The 10472-nt window shown below is 47.2% G+C and overlaps 1 protein-coding gene across 2 annotated transcripts; it reads left to right on the forward strand.

The window, feature by feature from the left end:
• Positions 1 to 233: 233 nt before the first annotated feature.
• Positions 234 to 10154, forward strand: S100a10 (S100 calcium binding protein A10). Of its 2 annotated transcripts, none has more exons than XM_028861945.2 (3): positions 234 to 358; positions 6431 to 6583; positions 9747 to 10154. In XM_028861945.2, the coding sequence occupies exons 2-3, from the start codon at positions 6452 to 6454 to the stop codon at positions 9906 to 9908; spliced, it is 294 nt and encodes a 97-aa protein (XP_028717778.1). In that variant the 5' UTR covers positions 234 to 358; positions 6431 to 6451; the 3' UTR covers positions 9909 to 10154. The 2 variants fall into 2 exon arrangements, with proteins under 2 accessions (XP_028717778.1, XP_037062623.1); XM_037206728.1 differs by having other exon boundaries at positions 348 to 434.
• The last annotated feature ends 318 nt before the right edge of the window (positions 10155 to 10472 follow it).

Here is a 10472-nt window from a genome sequence, read left to right on the forward strand (position 1 = left end):
CTGTCAGCAGAGCAGAGTGGGAAGGGTGTGTGACCAGCGTGTGTGTGTGTGTGTGTGTGTGTGTGTGTGTGTGTGTAGGGGGGGGAGAGAGAGAGAGAGAGAGAGAGAGAGAGAGAGAGAGAGAGAGAGAGAGAGAGAGAGAGAGAGAGAGAGAGAGAGAGAGAGCGCTTGGGCGGGGTGGGGGGCAGGAAGGGAGGAGCTGGTGGGGAGCGCGGCTGCCTGCCCTCCAGGCTCCACCCGCTCCGGGGCGCCTCCGCCCTTTGCACCCGCCCCGCGTACAAAGACGCCCCGCCGTCTGCGATCGCCTCACCGCTGTGTGTCCAGCTCTCCCCAACGACTGCTGCGCCTCGGGGCCCAGGTGAGTCCCGCACCCCACACCTACCCGCGGAAAACCCCATACCCGCTTGATCCGGACTCCAGGCCGACTTTGTGAGGTGCCGTACCCCGTGGGCCTGGGTGGGGCCGCTCTCTCGCTTGCAGACACCCCCAGACCCGCTAGGGCGGAGGCGACGCTTGTCTGCAGCTACCCTACCCTGGCGCTGGGGCCGCTGTTCCTCTGACCTCCTCCCTTTAGCTATACACTCTCACCTTTCCTACTTTGCAACTAGTCTTAAGAGTTAACTAGAGTTAAGCAGACCCTGCTCACGCTCTGTCCCAGCTGGCATGCTCCTTGCAGCTTTGGACTGCAGGCAGATCTCAGTCCAGATGTTCCTAGCCTCCTCTCCACAGCAGGGCTGCCTGAACCAGTCTAGACGAGGGAGGACTGGTGGCTTGGCAGCTGGAGGATTCCCTTCTTAAAGGGTCCTGCTGTGCCATACCCCAGTGCAAGTTGCAGGTTGGTGGGGAAGGATCTTAGGGCTTAAGACCGAGTCTTCTATTTGTTGTCTTATGAAGAAGTACTTCGATGAGAAGGAGTGAGGCGACTTTTCTCTACCAAGTTTCCCTCTTGGAATTGAATTAAATAAAGGGAACCTGAAAGAGGTGGAGTGAGAACAGGCTTGGTGAAGAATCTTCAGTCCCAGATTAACTTGATGTGGCGCTGTGAGATGGATGTCCACTGGTACCTGCTTCTCGGCCTGAGCTTGGCCACAGGAATGACCCCTTTTCCTAACCTGTCTGGGAGGACTCCGGAGAACAGGATGGCAAGGCAAACAGAAGTAACAGAGCAGCTAAGAGCCCAGAGACAAATTCTGAAACTCACTAACCCACCTCCCTTCCTTCCCCCGCGCCCACCCCAGGGAAGCTAGATTCTTCAGGGTGGGGTTAGCACAAAGAGTTCCGGGATTCTCCTAGTGATCTAAGGCCTGTGACTCAGCTGTGAGACCATGGGCGCGGCCTGCCTGGTTGATACTCTGCGGATGGTTTGGACAGAATACTCCCTGAAGGAAAAGAGGAACTGTGCCATCTTCCAGGGCAGTTTCCAAGAGGAAGTGAGTCACACTCGAACTGGCCATCAACCTGAAGGAGGGGTTTCTTGGACTGAGCTGCCTCGGAGGGTAGTAATTAGACTGACAGGACCATGACAAGACCGTTGATAGTTGTCACCAGGTAACTGCCCTGTGGCAGCAGGCCTCAGCTTTGCTGGGGTTTTGCTTCTCCGGTTGGAGTTGATGCTGCGTGTTTTCCCCCTGAAGCTTGAGTTTCAGCTTCCAGGAGTGGATTTTTACCTCTTGTGCTCCAAGTGGGATGGAAACGCCCCGTCAGAGAGCTTGGCCTTCAGAGTGTTTCAGCAAACTGCAAAGGATAGTGCCAGGAGTTGGAGCAGGGACAAGTTCATGTAACTCCCAGAGATTTCATTACCCTAGTCCTCCTCCACAGATTCCCGGCAATGTCTATTAATCATCCTTTCTACGTGGCATCGATGCTCCTGACAGTCAGAGAGGACTTTCTCATTGGTAACCTTTGATCTACCACCTAGAGCTTGCATTTCAGCTCACTGGCATTTTTGGTCTGCTTGGCATAGAGCAGTTATTTGGGTTCAGTCTGATTTCTGGGCGATCTGTTCCCTGTCTTTTTCTGGACACAACATGAGTGGGGCCCTTGTTCTCCTATGCCTGGCCTCTGAGCAGTCAGTCACCCCAGTGTGGTCAGACTCTGGGCTGGGTGGGGCCGAGGCTGGCTGCCTCTCTTCTTTCCACTGACAGACAGCTCCAGAGAGAGAGATTTTTCGAGCACTAAAAGCTGATATGCCCTTGGACACGGTCCATCCATTTAGGCATAGCTAAGGGAAACAATGGGATTCTTTCAGAATTATAAAATATAAATTAGTGTTCACAGTGCTGGGAAAAGCTGGACTAAAATATGGGCGCTGTCTTAAGCTTCCCATTTTCTCAGGCCTGGCAACTTAGGAGTCATACATCAAAAGCAAAAAGAAGTAGCATGCTTAGCCTGTGTGAGGCTCTCATTCTCTAGGACCACTGCCATTCTTCAAGAGAGGGAAGGAAGGAGGAGGAAGGGAAGGAGGGAGGGGCGATGGGTAGAGAGATGGGTGGACAATGTTCAGGATTTTCTACCTCTTCAACTAAATAATTCCCATCTGTCACCGTAGCTATTGTTGGTTGGTTTTGGCTGAATCATGACAGCTTCTCATGGGAAAATGGGTGTTCTTGATTGGGTTATAGTAGGTTTCTCAGTTCTTTATTCCTATTGCATTGCATCTGGAACTTTCTTTTGCAGGTCATGACTGTAGTAAGCAAGTTTTATTTGGTGAGAGAACCTGAGCCCAACTCCGTTATTTTAAAACTCACTCCTCCTTCAAATATTCTTTAAGGGTCAAATTCAAGAACGTCCTCTGGGTTCAATTAAAAAAAAAAAAGAAAGAAAAAAGGCTCTTCAAATTCCCCTAAACAAAAGAACAGAAACTATAATTGTTTTTAAATAATGAATGTTTATGTTCACCAACACCCTAATGCATTCTGGGTGGCTTCAAGAAAAGTGGAATATGGACATAATACAGATGAACAAAGTAAATCAGGCCTCCAGCTTCTGAGATTTATAGCCTAGGCCTGGGCATAGGTCCAGGACAGACATTTGGGATTGCTCAGGAAGAGGGACTCCCTCCCTGTTCTGCCCCTCCCAGAAAGACTAACGGAGAGAATGAGAACATTGTTGGTACCTAACCTCATAAGGGAGGTGTGCAAGGTTCAGTGTAAGAGAAACAAAAACCAGAATTGTTTCCTGCAGAGAAAGAGACAGTTGAGACCCATTGCTCAGGCTAATGTGTGAAGGGCATAAACAGACATCAGAATAAAATGGCTCAAGGAAGGGTGAGTGGACTGGCATGGGGAGCCAATGAGGCAGTGTGATGAATGAAAATACGAGAAAGAGCAGGAGTGAGAAGCCTGGCCATCCTACCCGACCTGCTTAGCAGGACACACGTTGTTTTTTTTTTTCTTTGTGTCTGGAATGTGCTCTTTGTACTCTGCCTTGCCATTCATAGGTGAACCCTGTTATAGGGCCCCTTTCCCTGCCCTTCCCAGAGCTCATCTCCCCTAGCTGCTGAGCTCTGAGCTGTCAGCTGTCTAAGGATAATCTCATCTGTATCTCAGCTACTTTGAGCTATTCATTTAACAAATACTATTTAGTCATCTCTCAATTAAAGCAAACTGATATGGGGTTCTTAACCAAGGCAGCTGTAGGGCCGAGGCGGATTGGGTGGACAACTGTAGCAGATTGTGTAGACCAGGTATGGGATGGGGTGTCAGGGACACTGAACAGATTCCCCTACCTCTCAGACCAAGTCCCAACCAGAAGGGGAAGACCCAACCCATCTGGAGTGGAGTTTGTGGGGTGTTCGGTGGAGTGGGGGTGCCAGATTCAAGTTCCTGAAAAGCTTGCACTCTAGTAACTGACTATGGAGCTGTCGTGAGGCCTGTAATGCAAGCTCCCCCCAAGCAGTGGAGGCTAGGCTGGGACCACTTCACCAGAGAAGAACTGCATCATTCATTCAAGAGAACAGCGTTATCACACTTCCCTTTTGTCTTCCTTTTTCAGTTTGTTGTTTTGATTCTTGAGACAGGGTTTAGACAACCCAGACTGGCCTAGAACACTATTTTTCCTGTCTCAGCCCCATCCCACCCCTGAGTGTTGGGTTCATAGTTCTTGGGATTGCCCCTACCACACCTGGATCCTTTGCCTTACTTTTAAACTTTCTCCAGAATGTTGTTTGTAGGCCTGGTCAGGGCCCACTGGAATCAAGGGCATCTCCTGTGAAGTTCAACTCTGTTTTCACTTTCCGGCCAGTCCCTATCTCTGTCTTCTGACTGCAGGTCTCTTGAACAAGCAGGAAGTCGGTCGGCTGCTCTGTTCACTGGTGTGTGGACTGAAACAGCTAGGGAGTCAGGGAGGGAGGACCAAAGGGCAGATATGAAGCTTCAGGGAGGAACTCTACCACTTCCTAACCAGCCAGGGAAGGAAGGAGTGGCCTGACCTCAGACCTGAGCACCTGCTCTTGGCAGGGCAGCCTGACCTCACCCTCCTGAAGAGGACATTCAAGTGAGCCCAGGGCTTCCTTGGCTTTCAACTTGCATTTCTGGGGAGTACTAAGTTGACTTGTTTTTCTGTCTGGGGGAATCCCTATCCTGTCCATTCCTCTTTCTTCACTAGCCCTGCAATATACTTTCCCAATGCCTGTGAGGAAAGTACAATGGGTGTTGTGTCCACCTAGCTTTAACATCTGGAACATCATCTGGAATCTTGGCTTTCAAAAGAGGTCAGAGAACTCTGTGGCTCCAAATGTGGACACAGACTTTTAAATTTTCTCTGGTGTCTGGCTCCTTTCCTGGATTGTTGAAGGGCTGAGGCAGCATCCCATGTCCTTCTTGAGGTGACTTACTCAGTTCAGTTCTCTTCAATTGCTGCACTTCCAAAGCCATCCAGGCAATGCAGACTCCCTCTGAGCCCTCTGCCTCCACCAGAAACCCATATCCGGGAGTGGGGAGGTGGGGCAGAGCTGAGCAGTATAGGAAGAGGGAAAAAGGAGTGGCTGTTCTGCATTTACGGCACCATACACCTTGAAGTGTAAACTTGTTGCTATCCAAGCCATGCAGATGAATCATGCTAGATCCTGATTGACAGTGTTCTCAGAAGTGGCATTTTCCGTAACTGGTTCTTGTACTTTATTGGAGATGAAGAGGTGGCCATTACAATCCTTAAATCTAACTTTTCAATGCTAGTGTGCAACACTACAGCTTTGAATCTGTAAAAGATAATACTTAGAAGCCAGGCCTAGTGACTCAGACCTGCAATACCAGGTACTCAGGAGGCAGAGGTAGGAGGATCTCAAATTAAGGCCATCCTAGGTAACTCTGTGAGACCCTGTCTCAAAATAGAAAGTGAAAAGAGAGCTAGAGGATAGTTCAGTGATCTGGAGGCATGCACAGCATGAGTGAGGTTCTAGGGTTCAGAGTGTGTATGTGTGTGTGTGTGTGTGTGTGTGTGTGTGTGTGTGTGTGTGTTGGGGTGAGTTACAGAATTTAGGGCTCTATACTGAACAGGCCTCTGTCAGCAGCAGGAATCAGACCAAAGCACACCCCAAATTCCCATTGTTGCTCTGCAGTGGGGGAAGGCTTCAACCTCTCCCTTCATCTGTAGTCAAAACTCTATGTGGACACTGAGCTCCATTAGGCACTGGGTCTTGATGAAACATTGGCCCCTGTTCACTGTACCAGAATACAATGACCTAACATTTCCTTTTCTCTCTTTAAACTCTTTGTGAGGAAAGGCCCTTGCTCTCTCATTGCACCCCAGCTTGTAAGGAAAAGACTCTGCATAGTCCTACCAAAAATATATGCGGCTCCCAAAGGAGTCTGTGTAAACTCTTCCTTATTCCTTCTCTGCTGAACTTGGTAATGAACTTTATGAAGCATGTACTCGGGGGCGGGGGGTGGGGCAGCCGCATTTACTGCCAGAGAGCAGGTCCAAAATGTTAGGAGAGTACACATTTCCAGCAGATACACCCATCCATCTGTAAGCACATTACTAATCTCTGGAATCACATTGGTCCAGGTTTCTAAGTCATGCATGGAGGGATGAAGTTTCTGTGTTACCAGATTAGACTTGTGGCTTGTTGGTGTTCAGCCATTTCTAAGAGTCACATTTTTAGCACCAAGGGAAATAAGGAAACATTTTCTTTCAGCTGGTGCTTTCCAGTCAAAAGGAGCAGCTCTTGTCTTGCTTCTCCAGAAAGTTAGGCCTTCTTATCATGATCAGGAACCATACAGAGTAGCTGACAGCCAGGCAAATGCCATGCTCTGAGGTCCAGTACCTGAAGTTTCTGTTGCCAGCAGCAAAAGACCCCAAACAGGGCCTGAGCTTGAATTTTATTGGAAAGGTGATTAGACCATCTACTTCATCTTTTCCAGGCACCTTCTACAGACGTTCAGTACATGTAGGTTAATGAAAGCTCTGTTTCATTTACATCCTTTAACAGGTTTCAACAGACCTCTTCAAGATGCCGTCTCAGATGGAGCACGCCATGGAAACCATGATGCTTACATTTCACAGATTTGCAGGGGACAAAGACTACTTAACAAAGGAAGACCTGAGATTGCTCATGGAAAGGGAGTTCCCTGGTTTCTTGGAAGTAAGTGTTGTAAGTCTCAGAACCAGACGTGGAAATCAAAGTGCCCTCCCCTTGTTCTTCCATCCCTCCCCTGTAGGGTCACTACTTGGGAAGTGTTTCATTTGCTCACTTAGTAGACAGTGTTAGAATATCACAGGGGCAGCAAAGTGGAAAAGACTCTCCCCCTGCCCTCAATCTGCAGATGAGAATATCCACGCCCCCTGAGTGCAGATGAGGGGAAAAGACTCTTCACAGGGGTATAATGGATCAAGGGATGTCGCACCTCAGGTCTAACATGACAGAGGTCCCACATTCTGGTCATATGCCACTTGGAACAGCTTTCATCTCCTTACATGTGGGTGTGAGAGGCAGTTCGAGCCCAGAGTCTCGTTCATGCAAACCTGGAGCTCTGCTGGAGAAACTCCCTCTACTCAAATCTTCTTAAATCCCTATGGACAAAAGTAATTTTCTTCTTTTTTCAGCTGTAAGCCATAAAGGGTCGTGTTCATTGTTGGCCGAATAAGAGCAAAATGTCACTCTGGAAATATAGCTTTTTACAATGAAAAGCACAATCTAGGTTATACCTCCCTTTGGTCGGACTGAACAACCTCTGAAGACCAGGACTCTTCAGATATGCCACTCAAGACATTAAGTCAGCTAGGCATAGTTGTCTTTTGACTTTGCAGGCCCTCAAGAGACAGTTGTTGAATTTAATGTTCACCCAAGACAAAACATTGTTTGACATGATCGCAGACAGTGGTGCAATCCCATCCTTTCCTGGAAAGAAAGGATGGTTCTTGTACTGGGTGTTCAATAATGCATTAGTCTCTGAAGGGTAAAGGGAAGTGATGGTAAAGGCTGGGTCCTGCCTCTTATCATCTGCCTGCTAAATAGCATGTTACCTAAGGCCCTGACTCTTACACTAGTAAACACAGGGCTTTGCAGGAGACTGCTTTTACACATCATCAATATCAGTTAAAAAAGTGGCCTGGCCCCTCCCTCTGAGCTACAGTCACCCCAGCGCCACCTCAGTGAGCAGGAGTTCATAGTTCCTCTGTCTGCATAAGGTGCTGAGATGCAGTCCCGGAAAAGGGCTCAGAAGATCTAGCTGTGGGCTAACAACAGTGAGCTGCTTCCACTCTCTAGTCCTGGTTCCCTCCTCCCTAAACTGAGAGCACTGAACACAATTATTTGCATGCCCACTTTTAACTTGTTATGATCCTTCTAGACAAGCACAAAATGCAAGAGCAGAAAGTGCTCCTTGTAAGCCAGCCCATCACATCAACAGAGGCATTCTCAACACTGAAACACCTGTTAATCATGTGTGACACAAGACACAGACCCTTCCATACTCAAGGCTTTGTGACATGAGAAACATAAAGGATGTTTGCAATGGGGTGTGCTAAACACAGCAGAATAGTTTATTTCAGGCACCGACAGGGTCATAATTCTAGACATGCACTCACTGCATTAAGAGCATTTGTTTCTAAAGTAGATGGCTTATGTCATCCAAATTTCACTCATTCTGACCACAGCCAGGAAGCAGGGGGTGAGGCTAGAATTAGTTACACAGAGAAGGTTTCGGTTGCTAGCTAGGAGTTTGTAGCCTCAAGTAGACAATATGACTCCTTTACCATAAGAGATCTTTGAGTGCAATTTGTAAGCATCCAGTACACTTAACATATTGCACGTCAGTTCCCCCACTAATTATGCAGTCATTGGAATTCATAAGTACTTTGTGCCTTTTAACAGCCCCTAATGCATTAGAGGTTATTTCCCTCTCTGAGATAGCAGGGACCTATAGGAGGAACCACACTTTTGCACTTCTAACCACATGACAGCAAGAGGGATAATCAAGCTAATCACCAGTGAAACAAGATGAAAGTCAAGGCATCTGCCTGGCTCTCCCTGCCCCACACATTCATGCTATGCACTGAGGAGTTTATGATTCTTACAAACTCATTTGAGTGTGTGTGTGTGTGTGTGTGTGTGTGTGTGTGTATGGCCAAAGTTTGATGTTAGGTATCATCCCTTAATCGCTCTCTGCCTTAATTTTTTTTTTTACATTTATTTGTTTATTTTGTATGTGTCTGTGTGTGTGTACCATAGCATGTATATGGAGGTCAGAGAAAAACGTGGGGAAGTAGGATCTCTTTCCTTTGTGTGGGCTACAGGGATCTAGCTTAGGTCATCAGACATAGCAGCAAGTACCCTTACCTACTGAGCTATCTCACAGGCCTATCACATTTTTTGAAATAAACGTTGTCACTGAACCTTGCCCTGGTCAATTTCGCTAGAATGGTTGGCCAGCTAGCCTCATGAATCTTTCGTCTCTGCCTCCCTGTTGCTGAGGTTGGTGCTGCTGCACCAGCTTTTATGTGGGTACTATGGATCCCAACTCAGGTTCTTGTGCTGGCATCTTACCAACGGAGTCATCCTCCCAGCCACGCACACTTGTATAACATCCAATGACGAGAATAAGATGGCATAGGTTTACCAACTCAAAGAATGGAAAGAGGGCCAGGAGTTACGTACTCACTGGTGGAGCATGTAACTAGCATGTGGAGGCCCTGGTTTCAGTCCAGGAAGAAGGGAAGGTATCTTAGAGAGGGCACTCACATCCAAACTCCTCTATTTGTAGTTGATATGTGAAGATAAACTAAACTGTGTGATGGACTCAGGCTACATAGCTAATATAGCTATGCTAGCACACTTGCTGGGTCCCAGCTGTGGGAAGGAAAAAAGTGCTCTCTGCATCTTCTCTAAAGCTAGAACCCACTGTCCTCATTAGCACCTGCTTAGAACAGATACAACAGTGACCTGAAACTTACTCCTTAAGTAATCTGAGGTGGCTTCTTCATGAAGAGTTCCCCTTTTATGGATCTGATCATGGTATCAGGAATGAAAATTTGTTAAAAAAAAAAAAATCAAAGTTTGAAGTAGAAAATGATGAGTATGGTTCTTAGGCACAATCTAAATATGATGTTACTAAAAGTGGATTCCCAAGAAAAACAAACACATGCTGATGAGTTACAAAGGTCACTTAGGACCTAAGACAAGAGCTTAAGTTCTTGAGAGATTATGCTTATGCACACAGTTGTCAGCAGTTTGGATCAGATAACATTAAGTCACCTACGTCATTAACTGATTTTGGTCTCCTTTGTTCTCTCTCTCTCTCTCTTAGAATCAAAAGGACCCTCTGGCTGTGGACAAAATAATGAAGGACCTGGACCAGTGCCGAGATGGCAAAGTTGGCTTCCAGAGCTTTTTATCACTAGTTGCAGGGCTCATCATTGCATGCAATGACTATTTTGTAGTACACATGAAGCAGAAGGGAAAGAAGTAGGTAGGTCCAAATGGAACCCTGGTACTCCCTCCCTGATGCGTGCTCTCCTACAGGGCCACTTGAGGACCCTGCCTCACTGCTTCTCAAGAGCAGATCAGGACCCTTAGGAAATGTGCAAATAACATCCAACTCCAATTCGACAAGCAGAGAAAGAAAAGTTAATTCCGCGACAGAGAAGCTTTTGATTTTTATATTTGCATCCTTCTGCCCTCAATAAAGAGAGTCCCTTTTTTTTTTAGTTCTGAATTTGAGGTGGTGTGTTTGTTGCTTCTTCTGAAATGCTTACTCCCTGCTTCTTTGGCTCATGAGGAGTCTGCACGGCCTTGGGCAGCCAGCACACAACAGGGCTCTCTTCATAGAACCAGCGAAATGAGAACACACTCTCCATTCAGGCTTGGTGTCCGACTTTTCTATTTGCTCTTGAAGCTATATCTGTGTGAAGGACCAAAGCTCAAAGTGTTACAAGAGGGCTCTTCAAAAACATTTTCCTGTTCTGTAACTCCGAAGCAAAGTCTTACCCAGTTAAACGAGTGCCTTTGTAGCCAGCACCTTGGATGCCTGAGA

This window comes from Peromyscus leucopus, chromosome 6, assembly GCF_004664715.2.
Source record: "Peromyscus leucopus breed LL Stock chromosome 6, UCI_PerLeu_2.1, whole genome shotgun sequence".
In the NCBI taxonomy this organism is placed as follows: domain Eukaryota; kingdom Metazoa; phylum Chordata; class Mammalia; order Rodentia; family Cricetidae; genus Peromyscus; species Peromyscus leucopus.

Coding starts and splice junctions, on each gene's coding strand:
- S100a10 (XM_028861945.2), top strand. CDS start 6,452: ATGCCGTCTCAGATGGAGCACGCCATGGAAACCATGATGCTTACATTT. Junction 6,584..9,746: donor AGTTCCCTGGTTTCTTGGAA/GTAAGTGTTGTA, acceptor TCTCTCTCTTAG/AATCAAAAGGACCCTCTGGC.